This window comes from Saccoglossus kowalevskii, chromosome 12 (genome assembly GCF_978046115.1).
Source record: "Saccoglossus kowalevskii chromosome 12, keSacKowa6.1, whole genome shotgun sequence".
Lineage (NCBI taxonomy): Eukaryota > Metazoa > Hemichordata > Enteropneusta > Harrimaniidae > Saccoglossus > Saccoglossus kowalevskii.
In genome coordinates this window covers 28,701,564-28,723,343 of record NC_140652.1, presented here as the reverse complement: position 1 = coordinate 28,723,343, position 21,780 = coordinate 28,701,564, and the positions used below count along the sequence as shown (strand labels likewise).

The following is a 21,780-nucleotide window of genomic DNA, read 5'->3' as shown; positions in this document are numbered from 1 at the left end:
TAATTTAAATTCAGTCATGTTTCAGTCAAGCCGAGAATAGGTACATTATGTTTTATGACACACAAACAAGCAACAAGTTCGTCAACATTTTTAGATAAAGATCTCATATTGAAATGGCTTGAATTACGCAATGGATTGGAAAAGTTAGAATATGATTTGAATTGGTCAACTGAGTAAGATTTACTGTTAAACTTAACGGTGGAAATATATATGTCACAGTATGTATCGATAATAGTTCGAAATGTGACTCAAACATGTATTATATTTACGTGTATTCGCTGTTGGCGGTGGTGACTTCAGAAGTAGGTCATCGAATACGCTCAATATCTTTGAGTGATATTATCCTTATAGCACTGGCTTCCTCACATCGTCATCATAAGTTTTACAGCCGACTGTTTATATAAACTTGCAATGTTTTTTAGCCACTTTGCGTTATGAAAAGGGTGTTTGTTGGCAGCCGTTGGGGTCGCGTTGAAATAAATCATATTTGTTGTATTGTGATCTATATTCATGTCGTTAGTTGATTTAGTCACATATATATATTCTTGCCCTAAGTGGATAATTGCGGTCGAATCTTCTGACAAATCGCACGATAATAGGTGTTTTTGGTGGTAAGCTCAATGTCAGGAGTAATATTGATTCTAGTGGAGCCCGCGACTCGCACAACCAACTTATCTGTATCTTCATTTGGTTGTTGTGGAATGCATTTCCAGATTGTTGCGCATTGTACATTAAAATAGGTTTTGTAGTTCAGTGGTGGTTGAGCTCACAACATGGCATTTTATAAAACCATTTTCACAATTAATTTTTATTTATTATTCCTTTTCAATAACCATTTTCGGTTCTGAAATAGATTTTTACAACCCACTTTCGCTTCTGATATATGTTTTCATTATAAAAAAACAATTGTTTGAATCCATTTTCGTTTATAAAATCCGTTTTCATTTTTAAAATCCGTTTTCATTTTCAAAATCTATTTTTGATTTCAAAATCCATTTTCGTTTTCACAATCCATTTTCATTTTTTAAATCCGTTTTCATTTTCAAAATCCATTTTTTATTTCAAAATCCATTTTTGTTTTTATAATCCATTTTTGATTTCAAAATTCATTTTCGTTTTTAAAACCCATTTTTGATTTCAAAATTCATTTTCGTTTTTAAAACCCACTTTGTTTTCAAAATCCATTTTCATTTTTAAAATTTATTTGTTTAATCCGTTTTTGTTTTTACTAATCCGTTTTTATTTTTAAAATCCATTCTCACGTTTTTGTTGACATTTGAAGTATAGGTATATACGTATTTTTCACGTTGACGCAAATTTTCCATCAGAATTTATATAAGAATCACTGTAGTTTCCCGCCTATCGCTTTAAGTTTAACTGTTTTTACTAAGATTCTCATTTCGATTTGATATTGTGTTTAGTATACCATTTCACCTTGACCTGATAGTTTTTTTGATTTCCACCAGTGATGTTTCCATGACAAGGCTTCTCTACGTAAGTTATTCTTCAGGCTATAACTTTAGCCGTGGTTCCGCGGCGATTTTGGTCCATAAAGGGCTCTTGGCTTCACCGGTTGGTCACAGTCAGCTGGCGCACACCTTATATAATAAAATAAACCTTGGAGCTCTCATTTTATCAGCTGTAACGTTGATACTCAGATTAGAACAAGTTATAGCTGTGGATCTGCTGTGTTATCGTACCGGATAAGGTACTGTCGGTATACAAGGCAGCGCCATCGGTGTTTGTACAGGCATTCGACGCCACAGCTTAAGCCGACAGATGAAGCTAAGAACCTTCTATGGATCCAAAAACGCCGTGGAATCACGGCCAAATAGGTTATAGTCTTAAGAAGAAGAACTTACGTAAATAAGCCTTACCATGGAAACGTCGCCGGTGGTAATAACAAATTCGGAATCCGAGTTACAATTTCTAGTCACGTGGTATGAGGTCAGAGGGCGAGGTCACAGGTTAAAAAGTGAAAATGAAAATGGATTTTGAAAATGAAAATGGATTTTAAAAATGAAAATGAAATTTGAAAACGAAAATGGATTTTAAAAATGAAAATGGATTTTAAAAATGAAAATGGAGTATGAAAACGAAAATGAATTTTGAAAATGAAAACGGATTTTAAAAACGAAAATGAATTTTGAAAATGAAAATGGAATTTGAAAACGAAAATGGATTTTGAAAATCGATTCCAGAAGTGAAAATGGTGTTTAAAAAAAGACAAATAAAAATGAGTTTTCAAAATGTAAATGAATTGTAAAAATGGTTTTATAAAATGCCATGTTGTGAGCCACCTCGGTTGCCGTATTCCAGAGTGAACTTGATTTTTTCAACTGGTGTTGGTGTTCTTCGTCAGCCATCGTGGGCGATACAGTAGAGACGTCTTTCGGCCAAGACGGGCGCTTCTAGTTACCCATCACCTACTATTGTAGTATTACTCGGCTTATATAATATCTTATTCGGGAGTGTTGAACGTAAACAATGACAACACTGATACATGTATCCTAGTGAATTTTCAAGACCTGTTTAGTGGCTCATTGCAAACTACATGAATAAAAAATAGTTCTATACAGATGTATACGAGTCATTGATGATGTAAACTGAAGTTTACTAAGTATACATTTTTGATAAAAGTCTTTGATAAGCGGATCAGTTCTTTAAAACAGGTTATTGGCAATAGAATAGTTCATTGCTGCGTTTACACGACAGCAATTTATCAGAGCCCTACGGCTCGATACATGGCACAAAATAGCAGTGTATTATCAGGGGGAAATTCTTCTCCTCTGGGGTCTCCACACGTGCCAGGGGGGAATCTCGTTTCGTCTCTATGTCACGTCCCCTTGAGGTGCGGGATCGGGAAAGTCACTTAAGCTTTACAGTCAAATAGACGCACACAACAAAATACGTTTCAACTCTTGTCTTAGTCGGTCAGTCGAGCACTCTATAAGACACAGCGCCGTGGGGAAAAGTCCTCAAGACTATCGCAAAGCTGACCCAAGACTCGCCCAAGACTGCGTCAAGACTGCCTTAGACTCTCTTAGACTGCATCTCTCCTCGTGTACTCGCCAAGACCAACTAAAAACAACTTTATTCACTTTCAAAACCTTAACCAATTACAAAGAAGTATTAAGATTCTAAGGCGTGGCCTTCACACATTCAACTAATCACACTAAGTACTGAACACGTCATATCTTTTGATTAATCGTTCACTATATTAATAACTGGGAATACCAACTGTCAGAAATAGTAGTCCGTATAGCGACGGCTATATCGTAATTAGTTCCAAATCATTGAGTCGAGTTCCGTCCAGGACCTCGCATGGGCCTAAACGGTGACAGACATAACACAGCCATTCGCTAGTAATCAGCTAATTAAGTCGATTAACAGATACACGCAAACAATGTGATTATAGTATACGTGTTCGGATCGAGCCATGTTCGGCTCAAATAAACCAGCAGGGTTGACCTCTGATAAGATTGGACCAACCATGTATTGCTTGTACGACATTGGACAATAATCGTTCGCTGCATCGTTGCTTATCTTCTTTGAGTGTACCTTTTCTCAAGGAGTGCATATTTCGCATTGACTTTATCTGTCGCTCTGACATGCACCATGCCCACCAACGCAAGCAAGAACCCCAAATCGTTTCAACCATGTCGTTTTTATTCTTAGTAATTGAGAGTGGTGTTCCGTTCGGCTCTAGACGAAATAGATCGAACTCGGCCGCGGATCTCGGCTATCGTTCGACTCCGACCATATAAACCCATTGGAGATAATCTCCTGTTAATCGGTGGGAGGAGCAGTATTTTGACTCTGATAAAATGCTATCGTGTAAACATAGCACATAATACAAGACGGGTAAAAGAAAGAAAATATTGTTATTCTTTGTTGTTGTTTTTTGATAATTTACCTAGTGCATATAAAAGCACATAGTGAAGCAACGATGTCAATTTGCAATGGTCTACTTTTTAAAAATACAATAAAATTGCCCTCTTGATCCGCTAGAATTAAAACCACATCCACATAAACCACACAGCTTTTGAGATTCGTCCGAGTCTTACTAATAACAAGTACCCTTCACCAGTAATTTATTAATATTACGAACAACGTTATGCTTATTTTATGTGCCGGATGCTCAGCATTCCATAGTTTCCATTATTCACAGCTGTAAACATCAAAAAATACAATAAGCTATTACGTTAACTGTATTAATACTGACATTTATGAACGTGATCAGAAGTTGATATTATACTAACTAAAAAAATCACACATTTTGGAAACGAATGTTAATAATTATTGAAAGTCGTATAACATTATACAACATTTCAGCGCAAAATGAAAACGAAAATCACAAGTTAATATTTTCAGATTCACGGGCAATCGCGGCCTTAAATATGTACAGTTTTTAATATCATTCAATATTGGATATTACAATAATAATTTTGGTATCTTGATAAATGTTCTGTGTATATTTCATTCACTCAAAACCTTCAAATTTTGGAATCTTTTCAATCGAAATGTCAAGTTCAATTTTGGTGTTACTGGCAATTACATTTTTCAAAATATGGCGTAAAATGTGACCGAAATAGAAACATGTGAACAGAATGAAGACATGTATACTGCTGACAGTGAGAACCACGTGGTAGTAAAGTGATCTGTCAATTCGATGTAGGTGTAGTAAACCAATGTTAAAAGTGACAAATGCAGTGTTTTCCTCCTGTTTCAAATCTGGTTAGCGTTTTATTTCACTTATATATTACTAATATATCTTCTTTTACAGTTAAGGATATATATATTTTATAGGGGACATTGCGATTGAAGACGTACATGCGCCATTAATTGAGTAACAAACTAATTAAGTTGTCTTGCCAGATTTTGTTTAGATGACGTATCTTTATACAATTAAAGTTATAATATTCTATGAGGGACATATAAATTATCAACGCACATATATTATTATTTGAGGAATATGAACAAATATGAATATAAGATTGTATGTAATTAAGATTTTTTAGCTTGTATTTTCCGCGCAAAAAGGCTAGATAATACATTATTGCCCTGTTTCAGTAATTTTTCACTAAATTTCTAAAAAAAAAAAATACATCGATAGTTAGCTTCAAAATTGCAACAGTGCAAAGCCAAAACAGTCTGGATATAAAAAAATGCAAAGAATAATGTTTAGCGGCCCGAGAACTCACAAACATGTACATATACCTTAAATGACTAAATACGGAAAGTAGTATATTGTACGGACAAATCAAAAACACGACATCATTATAACCCTCACCTCCCGGGAACCATCCAGCTATCTCCAAATTCGTATATATAATCTTTAGTCACAATAACTCCATCAGATTTCATAAAGTCGTCCTCAGGATCACCATTAGCGTTTCCTAGTAGACCACAGACATTGCCTCGCATATTAGGACCATTTAAAGCTATATTGATACCATGGGTTGGTTTAGTCCAAACCAGAGATAGAGCAGGATTATTCAGTTTTACGTACACGTGTTCATCCTCTACTTTCACAGTTCCTTGTCCATTACCAATTACAGCAGATGAATTGATGAAAAGGTGACCCTTTATCTGTAGTATGAAATGTAAATATGTGAAAATTAATTTTATCATTCAAAAATCAATTAATTTTAATGTGAAATTTAAATCCAGCTATTATTATGTATGTGGTAATTTATAATAATTTGTACAAGAGACATTTCGAAAACAGATATATTCCATGCTGATCACGCAACAAATATATACTGGATTCCCGGTACAAAGCTGGAAATTTTTTTTTTAGGTAGAGACATATTATATGCTTATGTGACAAGTGGTTTTGATGAGCCATCGAATGATTATAGAAACAATCAAATGAAAACAAACTCGACTGGTACACATGTGACAATGGAAGTGAATTTCTACAATAAATGTGTTAACAGATTTAACTGATTCCCATCATCCACATACTATTCGAGTCTAAATTACTGTTATCAAAACTTCCATACAATTAGGTATTGACTTACCAGGAAATGATCGTTCTTCAGTAATCGTAGTAACTGCATTCCGTCAACATTAACATTGACAGCATTAATACGAGTCAGTGGTTTTGAACGTAACTCAGAATATTTCCCACGGAAATCAGCAGTCACTTGAAATGATGGTTTGTGAATGTTACTACAGTCCTGAGTGAGAACATATGTACACAGACCTTGGAAATTGTATCGTACGCCGTCGAACGTTGTCATGTGTGGATCCTGTTCGGTAATTCCTGCAAGTACAACATACCGGGATAATTTGAGGATACAAATCAATCACATTTTAAGGAGTTCGCGGGATTCCAAATGGAGAGTCTACATGTCAGTGGGATTTTGTACATGTATTTGGAGGACGAATGATATAGCAGAATGCATGACGTACTGTAACATAACTATAACGAGCTTTTGAAACTCCAAAGTCCTTCATAAGGAGTTTAGTGATTATATATATATAGAATCTACAAGAATAGAACACAATGTAGCAACTCAACGAACAAGATATCTTACCTGTTGGCGTGGGAGCTATCATGGAGAAAGAATGTGTGAAACTCATATTAGTATTTAGAGGAAAACAAAATGTGTAACGATCAGTTCATTCATATAAACAACATTCATACATAGTTATCAATCTATCAACGCTGTATAATAATAATTTCACGAGCACGTGTGTCTTTCAATTCTTATTTTTTCAATGTTATTCGATGCTGAACTAAAATGTATTGATTATCATTACATTTATAGATATATGTATATTTTCATTTATAGCATCCAATTATCACTGCTAACCAAATGACAACGTGCTCACAACACAGTACTGTTGATAAATACTAGACTTAGGATGTACGGTATAAGAAAGTTATACGTTTGGAGTTAGTCTCTATTTACCTACGATTCACAAATTTGGTTAATCGTAATTAGTTGAACTATTTAAATGCAAAGTTAAACAACTGAAATTGCCAGGAATCAGCATATTTCGATTTCTACTGAAATTAAGTCATCTCTGTTGTAGTATTATCGTCAATGTTCAAATAAGATCAATATAAAAAATAGTAATTTTCTCATTTACAAAAATACACCTATGAACCATTTTTTTTCAATTCCTAACGAACGTATTTTCCATAGGCGACATTACTTTAACCAAAACTTGCTTTAAAATAATTGTTTACTGTAAAAACTATCGTCAAATAAAGATTTACTTGCATATTCAATGAATACTGAAATACATGACTTGCATTACAGGTATTAGTGGTACATAACTTAAATTTCATCTCCGTCACAAATGCCACTAACTATGCCATTTTCCTATTTACTATATTGTTATTGGTGTGTATTGTAATATTAATTACACTAATTCTATAATAAAAAGTGTTATATATGATAAAATCAAGATGTATAATGCCAGGATTTGCAGCTTTAAACACGGATGCTCCCCACTTAGTTTCAGTAAATCGTTTGGAAATGGACAACAAAGGTGGAGAAAACTATTATTAGGGAATAACAGATTGTTTCTCCGTCTCCACAATAATAGTAACTATGTTATTATATAATATTATTCTGATTAAAAAATTGTAATGACAATATGTTACTTACTTGGTGAGGGAGTAGTGGTGGTACTACCTGTTTTAAAATAAATGATACAGATTTTCCAGCATTAGCACAGTAATGATAATCCTGCAAAGTCAAACAATTATCAAATTGAATAAAGCATATATGATGTGCCCATGGATTACACTTCCATTTTATTTGAATATAGTAAAATTTGGTCGCGCAGTTCATATATATTGGAACCATAACCCCACCCACAAAGAGGGAAAAGTGCACATAAGATATTTCTGATATAACCAAGTATAATCTCCCAAAAATGCATACTGTGTGGGAATTGCTTCATTTGATAGTTGCGGTGATTGTGTCATTATGTGTACAGTGTATTATTTAAATCATGTAGTAACAATGTTCACGGTATCTCTCAACGATCGTTTTTAACATTACAAACATGAAGATAGGACACTCATTGTGAGTGTGAACATATCCTTACTGGCTCTTTGGATGTTCTGTTTTGCCTTGTAAAGATAAAGCACCCTGAACATGCCACCAACAGTAAGCACCAAGGCCCATGAGGTGATGGCAAGTATGTAAGCCAATGCATATCCTAGAAATACACAAACCACTCCATACGCACCACACTGATTTTTATATTAGATGGCGCTCATAAAGGATGGCACATCATAAGAAATTACTGGCCACAAATTGGACGAATGTGTAAAACACTATTTCAGACGCCTTACAAATACTAACAAACAAGATATTGTTATATCATCAACGTTCACCAATGCTCCACATCTATGGCTGCTGCGAAGACTCTGGTACTCACAGTTATATTTATGAAATTCACAGCACGGAGTAGTATTGCAGACACAAACCCAGGCAGCATTAGATGTTTCAAATATGTATCTGTGGGAACCCCAATTTGATATTTGAATTCCACAAGCCCAGTTTTATTAAATAACACCTTCTTCCGGGTAAAATAGAGAGCTGGTAGGTCTCATTGTGTTTTTTTGTGGTTTATGAAAGTTACCCACAAAAATACGGAAAAATCAACTGTTTTCTGTTTGCTGAATCCTTGTGTAAAATAGCAGATCAGTTTAAGCTTGCCATATAGCAACCAAGCGAATGGTATAGCCAGAATTGTGTACATATATAAGGTACATTTAGACATAGTTATTCAAAGTAAATGTATTTTATTGTCATTATTCAAATAAATCGTCAACATTTAGAAATGCGCATTTTTGTTTATTGTCACTGATAGCATTATCATTAAAAGGTTTAGTTTAGCTTGGGCAAAATGGTATTAATAATGATTTAGTAACTAGACAATAAGAAATTAAATAAAAATAAAAAAAACGCCAAGTTAATGCAAGAATGACCAAATATGCAAATAAAGACGTACTACAGTATTTTTTTTTGAACATAAACTCGGAACACAGAGGGATATATTTATGTTATTTTGTGAAATATGTTTTGCCTAATTTTAAATAAAAAGTTATATATTTAATAGTTAATATTTGAAATTCATGTTATTCTCTATGACATAGTGACATTAAAAAACACATTTCGATGATTTAAGTAAAATTTTACTAAAACAATTCTTGTTCCACATAGTCACTATTGCATATAATTAATACAAACTGTCAGGCTAATAAATAATACTACCAATAGTGATGACGTAATTTTTCACATTTTCATGTTTGGTGTTGACTTAATAGAAAAGTCATGTAGGGCATAATTATTCAAACAAAACTGGAGAAAATATGCAACATTAAAAGGACAATGAAGATACACAGAGGACAACCATGAGACAAGCAGCCATGTTTTGCAGCTTCGAACCTCATATTGCTCCTTGTTCAAATGATCTGTGTAATGTTCAACGAAAGTTTGTGTAAGTACTTACTTGTTTTTTGTTTTACTTCATTACTGATATCACTTGTTGCATCAGGATAAACTGCTTGTACAGAGATTAGTTCATATAATGTGTCAGGTTTCAAATTTGTTAATGTATAAGTTGTCCCTGTTCCTGAGAGATTTATGGATTGGGGATTTCCAGATGCGGATTCATAATAGTTAAGAATATAACTGTCAGCTCCATTTGACGCAGTCCAAGAAAGAGATATTGTAGTGTCCGTATACCCTGTAACCTGTAAACCAGTTGGTGCTGGTGCAGCTGTAAAACAAATTATTGTTGGAATCATTAAAACATTTTTATTGTTCATATCATCTGTTATACAATTATGGTTTAATGTAAAAGATGAATACAAATATCAGTACTTACATGTTGTTTGTTGTACCTCATTACTGATATCACTTGTCGCATCAGGATAAACTGCTTTGACAGAAATAAGTTCATAGTATTTGCCAGGCTTCAAATTTGTTAATGTATAAGTTGTCCCTGTTCCTGAGAGATTTATGGATTGGGGATTTCCAGATGCGGATTCATAATAGTTAAGAATATAACTGTCAGCTCCATTTGACGCAGTCCAAGAAAGAGATATTGTAGTGTCCGTATACCCTGTAACCTGTAAACCAGTTGGTGCTGGTGCAGCTGTAAAACAAATTATTGTTGGAATCATTAAAACATTTTTATTGTTCATATCATCTGTTATACAATTATGGTTTAATGTAAAAGATGAATACAAATATCAGTACTTACATGTTGTTTGTTGTACCTCATTACTGATATCACTTGTCGCATCAGGATAAACTGCTTTGACAGAAATAAGTTCATAGTATTTGCCAGGCTTCAAATTTGTTAATGTATAAGTTGTCCCTGTTCCTGAGAGATTTATGGATTGGGGATTTCCAGATGCGGATTCATAATAGTTAAGAATATAACTGTCAGCTCCATTTGACGCAGTCCAAGAAAGAGATATTGTAGTGTCCGTATACCCTGTAACCTGTAAACCAGTTGGTGCTGGTGCAGCTGTAAAACAAATTATTGTTGTAATCATTTTTATTGTTCATATCATCTGTGATACAATTATGGTTTAATGTAACGAAAAATTAGTACAAATATCTGTACTTACATGTTGTTTGTTGTACCTTGTTACTGATACCACTTGGCCCGCCAGGATATACTGCTTTGACAGAAATAAGTTCATAGTATGTGCCAGGCTTCAAATTTGTCAATTGATAAGTTGTTCCTGTTCCTGGGAGATTTATTGATTGGTGGTTTCCAGATCCGGATTTATAATAGTTAAGAATGTAACTATTTGCTCCAGGGGTTCCAGTCCAAGAAAGAGATATTGTAGTGTCCGTATACCCTGTAACTTGTAAACCAGTTGGTGCTTGTGCAGCTGTAAAACAAAGTGTTAAAATTGACAGCACGTGTGAACTATTTAACACGATGGTTTAATGTACAAGTAAAACTGTAAGTACTTTAAGTGAACAAATAACAAATTAAATCATTAATATTCATTATTGCTCTCTTTAAAAAAAATCCAACTCAGTAGGACACTTTCTATCAACTAAAACTAAGAAAGATTGTGTCAGTATAAAACTGAATTTACGTAATTGTTTTTCAATGATTGTGATCTAGGTTGTATGAAAGTTGTTATGCGAATTGTGGAAATTTGAGAAACGAATTATTATGCAAATAAAGCAGTCTGAAAGGTAGTTGCATGTTGGGAAGGTAAACGGGTGGTGCGCAATGGATTGAGTCGTCGGGGTGACCTCTGGCAAGTTATTGAAAAGGCATGCCAGTTAACCAATCATTCGACGGGCCGATGAGGCCTATGCATTGATCTTGATGAAAGTTTTATTACTTAGTTACTGTATAATTGCATTTGTGTTGCCGGAATTGCTATGTGCAACAGGTGGGAACTGTGAGAAAACATGAACACGTGTAATGAGATACGTTACTAATCTTCCAACTGAACTTTTGCTACGTGAATATCGTGTGTGCCGAGTTTGCGATAACGATGTTCGTTGGAATTTTTTTTTTCGAATACCGGATTTGAATAATTAGTTACTGTTGCGTGTAACTGTTATGGAATGCAACACACTACCTAAGTCTATACTGGAATGAGTGCTGCAATTACTGCTTGTGGGATTATCATATATGGATTAATTGCTGTTTCGTCGCTGTTGCGATTATTCGTGCTTGTGATTAACCGCTGTGCATCGCAATTGTGTCGTTATATGACGTATGTCTTCGTCGAATATAATCTTGAGCTTGAACGGTTAATCGTCACGTGTGGCACTTGAGAGAAATCGCATTATATTGTATCGTTTCGTCTATTCGTTATTGCATCTGATTTCTTGGTAAACTGAATTTTCCGATAAATGTTTTATGACATTGAATTGTATATATTATAAATCTCATTACGCACCAGTGTTTTGCACGTTGCCTTCCAGTTAATTTATCACATTCAACTCATGTATTTTGCAACAGTACATTTTGTTGTGTCAATGATATATATCCAATCTGTATTGCATCTTATAAATAATTATAAATATTATGTAATAATTCTGTATACCAATTTGGTATTGTTATATTAAATGTCATGCATTGTATTAGATATGTCTCACTGTCTTGTTAAGCAATAACCTCCCTCTGAAGGCGGGTATACCACTCAATAAAACTAGTAAAATAAAAAGTTTACTTGCATCTACTATAAGATCGTGATTGTGGCTCTTGTACATGAATATTTATAAAAAAATAGTATATAGTTTTACACTGAATGGACACACAAAAATACACAAGCACAGTTCAAATTAAAAACAAATTTATTATATTCCTCGAAGCGTATCCACGGTGAATAGAACAAAGTAAACACAACAAATTAGCATAACAGGATATGACATTCTCGACCTTTTACTGACTACGTCATTCGAAATACAGGATCGTGTACAATTTTGAACATTGATCATCACGTTTTCATTCCGGCCTTTGTGAATTTGGACTGTAATCTGCCCATTCAAAGTACAGTTGTGAAATAAACCGGTTTTGTGTCTCATCATACTACTTGTAACTGTGGATATTTGACGTTCAGCGGTACTTGGTTCGGCCGACGTTTGAGGCATGGCCGGACGCGGTGGGGTATCATGTACGGTGACCGGCACGGCGACCTCAGTCCCAACATCTAACCTGCATACATCTTTGGTATAACCAGAGTTTTGTGACCGTATGCCTGATAGACAAGTTTTGTCGTTGTTCTGAGTTAAGTTTGTTGGTGTGTAAGATCGGATTCTCGCATTGATTTTGTGACACGTACATGATATGGGACAACGGTTGTTATTGGTGGCAAACATTTTATATTATATTATATTATATTATATTATATTATATTATATTATATTATATTAATTATATTATATTATATTATATTATATTATATTATATTATATTATATTATATTATATTATATTATATTATATTATATTATCTGCTATTATTTAAATATATCTTTCCATACTAAGACACGATATCAGTGATTTGTTTAAACGTGTAAAGTATATTAATATTTGTGCTAGTTAAGGTTTGTTGTAACTAGGCGGGTATGGTTAATTTGAAAACAAGTCATAATGGTCATAATTACTATGAAAATTACTATCCCAAACCATTGTACCTTTGTATTGCAAAATTATATACTACGTTATAATAGTGTTCATTTAATATTTCGACATTGTATACAAAAAATATCAAGCCATAAGGACGACTAAACAATAAAAAAATTTGACAAGATAGTAAAGAAGACTCGGCAATACCAATGTCAAAATAATAAGTATAGGTGCGCAGCACATAGGTTAATATTGATGAGTTTGTGCTTATACATCTATAAAATTAATATTGATATTCATAGGCATAGACATATTTCACGAGTTAACTCAGTTTCATATCTGATCACAGACAGCAATTGTACATACAATACTTTGATTTGTATATCTAACACAAAACAGTGCTGAGCATAGTGAGACTGAATAATTTCATTTTCGTAGTATTCCCTAAAAATGCAAAATATCCATAATAAATATAAAGAAAACGCAAAATCGTTAGCGCAGAATGGAATCCATTTCTCATTACAACGTAATATTTTATTTCTTATTTTTTTTCATTCAGTCCACCCCTCTTTATGTCTGAAACATTTTCTCAGAAATTCTGTAGCAGATATCAATGAAACTTGGCAGGTTGATGAACAAGTCTCTGTTGAATATGCACATAATTTTCTTTTCAGATCTGAAAATTCTTTGTGGGTCTTTTTTTAAGATTTTCATTCAAAATTACCGCTCCCTACTGCACCTGCAGAACAACTGAGCATGCTTAGAATAAATAATTAGTTTAGATTGTAATGCTAGGGTATGATCTGAATTAGTGACAGATGGGTCGTACCATTACCAATCTCAGTAGAAAATGTAGGGAGGTGTCAGGGCTACATTTTGATTGGAATTATAGTGGTGATACTGAAACAAGCCCCGATCCTGGTAATATAAAATGACATGAATTAACAAAGAAGTCAAGTTGTTATTACAGGTACATCAAGGTTTAGATTTATGAATGGAGTTTCTTGAGCATGTATAAGACATAGTTTGGTTGCACTTGTGTACTTTGAGATTCTGAACATGGTCAGTGGAAGTTTTTAGTAATCAGATTAAGGGAAATCAGTTTATGATGAGTTGTACCCACATAGAATACATATTAATTCAATTGTTTGCAGATGTTCCATGTATTATTTCAACATGAGTATTTTATAATTAAATAATGAAGACTGTGACATTCATGTTTCAAAGTTAAATAATACATTAGAATTAAAATTTTAATTTGGTGTACTACATTATGTTAGTTTATATTCTTCGACCTAGATAAAACAATTAATTTTTTGTTTACTTTAAATGCTTAAGCGCAAGATCTACTTAGCTCCATAGAAGCATTTTAGATCAGCTGATATCACATCTATCTAATAAATGTAGTGTACACAGCATAACCCCACATGTTCATGTCCATATAGATGCCAAGCTACTGCCTTATCTTTTCTCTACATAATATTAATTGTGTTTATTCTTTAATACTAAATAAATGAACTTAATTTGGCCTCGCTGAACGTGAACAGATGTAAATACTATAAATAATACTATACACTAATATTAGTTTACATCTGGAGTATAGACCGACGCGCAGCGGAGGTCGATGCACGGCGTACTGCCTGAGTGCATACTTCGAGGTATTCTCGTAATAACCTTATTATTATACATTTTTTCCTTCCAAGGATACACCATGGGAATGCCGAAATCCAAAATGTTAATAGAATCAGCGAACTTCTTTGTGTGCAGTCCGGTCACACTCTGGTGGCAGCCATTGTTGTTTTTATTATCATTCCATATTTAGAATTCGCATTTCATAACATGGTAAGATGAAAATACCCCGTAAAATACCGCAAATTATGACGTTACGGTTACAGATGTATAATATTAGCTAATATGAAACGAAGCGATCTTAAAACATATGCTATTTTTAATGTAAACTTTATATTTTCCAGATAAAAATGGGTTAAAAGACTATCGGCTAAATACAAAGTGTTAAATTCATTGTGTAAAGATGGTTATTTTTGCAAGTAATTGTTGTTATATTGTTATTTTAATAATTACAAATTTATGTAATATGTGAAAGCACTATTCTATAGCTGACCAAACTAATTCTTTTATTATAACGTTTAAATCATCTATATCCTGCCAAACATATAACTAGTTTCTTTGTAACACATCGTGTTTCAAGAACTATATTGAATGTCTTCATTGCCGTCTTACTTACAGCTGGTTAGGAGGCATATATATCAGCTAACATCTGCGTGTTAACTTCAAAAAGATGCAAACGTTTTTTATATATATAATGACTTCATGATACCCACACTGTGATTGCAGTAATATCGTTTTGAATGGAAATAACGGTTTAGGTATATGAGTACATATAGGGAAATTGTCAGTTTATTATAATATTGTTCAGTGGATATCTGACGTTCCCATTCACAGTCAAAAAAATAACCAGGATATAGAACGGACAATACTTTCAATAATAGTTTGCGTTTTTTGTTTTGCTTTTTGGCTCCGGGCAATAAATACATAACATTAGTTACACAAGAACCTATCAATACAATTATTAAAAAAACTTATACAGCAAATTAAAGTCTAAATCTTATAATCAACTGTTCTTTAAAACGTCAATTAAATGTAGTAATCAAAAAAGAAATAATAAAGCAAAACATGAAAAAGTTAGACAATCAAAAAAAGAGACAATGTTTTTTAAAAGCCTATATGACCAACAAACTGTTCATTCATTGCATCATTTTTATTGACTTATAAATCCCCAATTAGGATATTTTCTACAGCCTAGCACTAACTCTAATTTTAAAACATAATGACATTTGCATTTTTAAATGGGTAAAATGTTACAGTTAATGTTATGTTTTGTTTGATAAATGTTTTCACCGTGTTGTTTATGATTGTTAAGCAGCAACTAAACATCAATTAACGCTAAAGTTATTACGTTGGGTAATGTGATGATTGCATGTAATATATTTCTTTCACTACATGTATGTTTCACGTAAAATACAGAAACTAAGCAGTTAACTACATATTGAAATATATAATAACAAATATTTTGATTCCAATTGGTAAAATGGACATTTAAATCTATTAAAAATGATAACAACAATGTTACAATTCCGAAAGTAAGATACACGATCGCTCAGTATTGGGCATGTAATTCTTAATATAACTCTTTCGTAGAACGTACTGATAAAAAAATGTAATGATATTAGTTACACATATTTTACTCACTTGCACCAATAGTTAGACCCAGCACCAGGAGTAGACAGATTGGGTAAATCATGATCAATGCTACACGCAGTGGGATTTGTGGCGACTGGCTAAACTGTGTTTGTAGCGTATGTGGCAAAAATCTTTATACCCATTCACATGTGACGCACAATGCGTTTTGCTCATTCGTCAGCATGACACGTGTCTAACGTGACGAAAATTGAGGTACACTAACACCCCAACCGTTTCATATCCACATAAATAGACGAATGTTCTGGTTTCGACGCTGATTGACAAGTTTTGCGGTTTCGATGTTACTGAGTGCGCACTGCTTTAGGGGTCATATGTGAGCCTGCTTGTCCCATTCTTTTAACAGGTAATTGTACATACTATTTTTTTGTACCTCAGAGATATGACGTTATAAGTTATATTTATTCCAATGTCATTGTGTTTTTTGAAGGTAAAATACGTATTCAATAGTTTATGAATATTCAAAGTAAAGTTGAGACTCTGAATAAAATGAATCGTAGCAGTTCGTAGCAGTTTAATATTAAACTTGCATATTCCTGCAGACAGAAATTGAAATGTTCGTGTTATTTTATAGAAGGAAACAATGCACTTTATGACAAAAAATGCAGCAATTTTCTTACATTTGCTGACCACCGCAAATCACATTTTTGTAATTTATTTGAACCCATAACTACCATAACCACGACAGATGGCAATCTGCTGCCTTGGCTTTGTCTCTCAACAGGATGTTGATGAAAGAATATCATTCACTGCTTATATTTAATAGTGCTATTCATTAATGCCAAATACCAAACGAATGTGATCAGAACAATGCTTTATATGTGACACCATCTGCCAGCAAATATCAAAATGTCATTCAATACCGAATAATATATACTGCTCTTCCAAATAAATTGTGAGGTTTTGTGCACTTTATTCAGTGCTAATTATTGGCCATTGAACTAGTAAAAATATCACTTTTTAATGAAGACGGCAGGTTAAATTTTTCACCGAGGGGGTCATTGAAGTCATTCATATTTTTGAAATGAAAATTGTGTAATGATTAAGCAGAACATCTACTATTTTCTGGCAGTAAGGTTTAGCGAATTTGCAAAGTGGAAGGCAATTCAGGAATTGTTTAGAAGAATAATTATGTCCTATAGAACTAACACAATGTAAAAATAACGCCTGCAATTTTGTCACTTTTCAGTTTATGCCTATTGTTGGTTCTTAATAATGTTTTTATTGTAATTGGAGTAACACACTGAGTCACATACAATATTTTTGATTATGGAACATTATTTGTGTTCTGTTTAGTCATACAAAACTCTTTTCAAAGCTTTTCAATGGTGACGCTCAGCTCTCTTTGACATTCTATAATTTGGTGAAATTAAATTTCGCCGTATGATTGCATAAGTGTAAACATTATTTATAAGACATTTTAGAAGGACTATAAAAATATATATATAGCAGCTAACTTAGAATTGCAAGATAATCAGACGAAAAGAAATGCAGCAGTATGTTTGTGTTGTAAGTATGCAAAGACCAGAATAACATTTTGTCTAAATTTTGCTAACATTGTGGGTGAACCATGGTAAGGATTGGTTAGCGGCACCACGTGTTTGTAATCAATGATTTGCTTGCACATATTGTGTTGTATGTGTTGATTGTGAACATACTGCTCATCGTTTGATACTATCAGCACACAGCATTCAGGATATGTTATTCTCGTAATGATTTCATAGTAATAATAACAGTTACATGTACGATGCTTGCTGTACATTGGTCAGCATGAATCAAAATACTTTTCTTCAGCCATTATATAGGTTCCTTATTACAGTTTATTCTTGTCTGTGTGTATACAAACCCTCTATCATAATCCGTGCAGCAGTATTCAATTTAAACATGCCAATAATTGAGAAATATACCCTTATTTAAGTTACATCTCGTTTTATGTGGAATGTATTCAATTTAAGACATATAAACTATCAACCGTCAAACCTTATCAAACTTTTCTTGTTATTTTTAATAACTACAGGCATTATTTAAAAGACATAAGACATTTTTCTTAATTTGACATTAGAGTAATTAAACAACATTCAAACGTTAGTATTTATTCGGCCTGATGATGTTATCAACATGCTGATCGTGATAATTAAAAGCACACATAAATGTCAGAATTTTTTTATAGAGACACATTGACATGTAACTAGGAATTGCAACTTGTAGAAATGTGCAAAAATTGCAATTTATAAATCGAATTATGTTTGTTCCAAACCTTCATATTTTGTGTATACATGTTTTGTAACATCTACCATTATATAATGACTAAGAGGAAATAACATACCAAACCATAAACCTGAATCTAAAGGTCGTATAGGGTAAGGTGAATGTCTAAAAAAACACAAAACAAAGGACTGTCACCAATCGACAAAACAATCCACGAAACGGTCAAATACCGAAATTTATGACCCACGGGATTGGCGGAGCTAAGTAATTTAATTTGACAGCAACTGTCAATTGTTCCTTGTATGCTTGTATAGTCGATGATGAGACTGGCAGGACAAGAACGCATAAAATTACACCCTAAACCAAAGTCAGAAGCAGAAGAATAAGATATAATTATCATAATATTAATAGAGTGAATTCGTCTGTCGAGTAGTAAAAACTATACACATGAATACAAAGTATGGGATCCATCTGTTCTCTATACAAAGTCCGAAAACGGGGACTTATAATTCGGTCTCCGTGCGTCGGTGCGTTTGTGCGTCCGTCCGGAGTCATATCCCAGAATCTCTTGGACCGATTCCGTTCATTCTTTGCATGTGCTTAGTACTTTATGTGGGACATATGCACATCCAGTGGTTTAGCGAGTCGATTCAAAATGGCCGACTGGCAGCCATCTTGTTTTTTGAAAATGTTGTATTTTAGACATGCTTTGTTAGTTTTCATTCAAACTTGGTACATATATTATACATATTAGGATACATGTCCATGATGAATTATTTTCACAATTGGATCAAAGATGGCCGACTGGCAGTCATCTCGTTTTTTGAAAATGTTGTATTTTTGACATGCTTTGTCAGTTTTCATTCAAATTTAATACATAGATCATACATGTTAGGATACATGTCTCCGACCGTCCGTGAGTTCCTTAGTTTATCCGTCCGTGTGTCCGTCCGTCCGTGCGTCAGTCTGTCCAAAGTCATATTTCAGAATCCTGACATATGCACATGCAGTGGCCTAGTGATTCGATTCAAAATGGCCAACTTGTAGCCATCTTGTTTTTTGAAAATGTTGTATTTTGGACATGCTTTGTCAGTTCAAACTTGGTACATAGATTATACATGTTAGGATACATGCCCATGACGATTTATTTCGCAATTGGATCAAAGATGGTCGACTGGCAGGCATCTTGTTTTTTTTATGCGGTATCTTGGACGTGCTCTGTCAGTTCTCATTCAAATTTGACACATAGATGTACTTTAAACATGTTAGGATGCATGCCCATGACAATTTGTTTCAAAATCTGGTCAAGGATGGCCGATTGACAGCCATTTGACTTTTTGGCCTTACTACTATATTTCCATAATTTATGTATCATTTTCATTCGTATTTGGCACATACATCATACATATCAGTGTGTTTCATAATCACATCAAAGATGTCCGAATAACGGTTGTTTTTATTTTTCGCCATATTACTACTACACGGAACACGTGTTTTGATGTAAATAAACAATCTGTTATATACGCCACTTGGAACTAAAGTTTCAAGGATACGCTCGCGACAAGCCCTCCGCTTTAATATGACGAGCACAAAGAGAACTTTCAAAAGTTTAACGGGGACTGTGTCATTTTCAATGACTTGTTAAACAGTTTAATTACTTTCTAGTATAAAAATTACCGAAGGATAAATATTTCAATTCTCTTAAATTAGAACTTCGATTCTCAACACATGAAACGCACCACATATGTTCAGGTAATGCAGTTATTAGGTATAACTTTTTGTTATATATATTTTTTTGCTGTCAGCTGTGGTACTCCATTCGATAGTCGAATCTTAATGGCTGGCGTGCATTTTATAATAACTTGTTTCGCATTTTTTTTATAATCCTCGTGATCACAATGTAAATCATAACAGGCATTTAAAATTTAAAAACCAAGTAATATATACAATTAAAAAAACAATGGATATATAAATGGCCATAAAAACAGGCACGTCACTCATTGTGTTTCGTCTACAGGCCAACAAATCACTATTTTCCACTCCAGAATAAACCGAATATTATTAAACAAACCTATACTGTCAATACTTACTGTTATGAAATGACTGATATCAACACATAACGATGGGTGTGAATTTCACAATGAAATGTCCATTATACGGATATTAACACTATAAAAGTTGTAAGACGTTTCTTTTTTTTATGTTACCACCACAGATTGGGAGATATTTTTGTATTGCTTCACTAATGTCGGCAACATTACTTGTAACGCTAATTTCAAATACTGAAGTTCGTTTATTTTACAGAAGAGAATCACGAGCCGAAACGTCCATTCTGGTCGAAACTCTTGGCCGAAACGTCCTCCATTCGAAATAATAAAGTGTCCGATATCAACAATGAGTGAAAAATGATTGTTTGACTGGACGCTTACACGTTGTAATAGTTGAACCTATCTCAAACCCAGGTCCGTTGTTTTGATTAACTGTCACGTAGGCGGGTAAGTAACTTTATTGCGTCTACAACTCCTCACACACTGGTGGATCCCGAAAACCACGTCCGCGCACCTCCGGTGGGCTGGGTTTGTCAATTGTTTTTTTCTGTGGGCTGAAGGGGCGCCTGGCACGCCTTCCTTTAAATTGGCGCGTGTCACATGATTGATTGTCAAGGGCTCTACTCGTCAAGGGTGAGATTGCTTTTCTATAGAGCATGACGAAATGGTTTGATAAAGTATACAACATGACAATGCACAGCATATTATAAACAAAATGGACAAGGGATTCATCAGAACCACATTGGTGGTTTCTTTCAGAGGATTGGAGTGGTGGGTAGTCATTATATAATTAGAAAACGATTCCTATAAGCAGTTGATTGCTAGTAATGTTTCTATATTGTGGTTCAAACATAATTACACACAAATTCGATATAAATTGTACTTACTTGCTCCATTACTGTTATACAGCATCAGCCCTAGAACAATTAGGTAAATCTTGTCCATAGTTACACGATGTAGGATACGTGTTGAATATGACAAACACCTGAAAACTGTGTGGCTTATATAGGAAAAACTCACATGTGACAGGCGGTGCTGAATGCTCATTATTCATCACACAGTAATCGACCAATTGAAACAATAGGGGTTGTCGGAAGATTACAATTTATGTCTAGACACAACACAATAGAAATACATGAAGTGAAAAAAAATGA

General features: G+C 33.8%; 1 protein-coding gene across 1 annotated transcript; it reads right to left on the bottom strand.

Annotated features, from left to right (window-relative positions):
• Positions 1-2,908: 2,908 nt before the first annotated feature.
• LOC144349675 (collagen alpha-1(XII) chain-like) lies at positions 2,909-21,571 on the bottom strand. The gene is made up of 10 exons (XM_085506019.1): positions 21,514-21,571; positions 10,616-10,885; positions 10,243-10,512; positions 9,865-10,134; positions 9,487-9,756; positions 7,629-7,655; positions 6,546-6,560; positions 6,027-6,271; positions 5,294-5,592; positions 2,909-4,171 (listed from the first exon to the last, which is right to left on the bottom strand). Exons 1-10 carry the CDS (start codon positions 21,569-21,571, stop codon positions 4,162-4,164), a joined length of 1,734 nt encoding a protein of 577 aa, XP_085362145.1. The 3' UTR covers positions 2,909-4,161.
• Positions 21,572-21,780: the final 209 nt, after the last annotated feature.

Coding starts and splice junctions, on each gene's coding strand:
- LOC144349675 (XM_085506019.1), bottom strand. CDS start 21,571: ATGGACAAGATTTACCTAATTGTTCTAGGGCTGATGCTGTATAACAGT. Junction 10,886..21,513: donor GTATAACAGTAATGGAGCAA/GTAAGTACAATT, acceptor TTTGTTTTACAG/CTGCACAAGCACCAACTGGT. Junction 9,757..9,864: donor TGAGGTACAACAAACAACAT/GTAAGTACTGAT, acceptor TTTGTTTTACAG/CTGCACCAGCACCAACTGGT.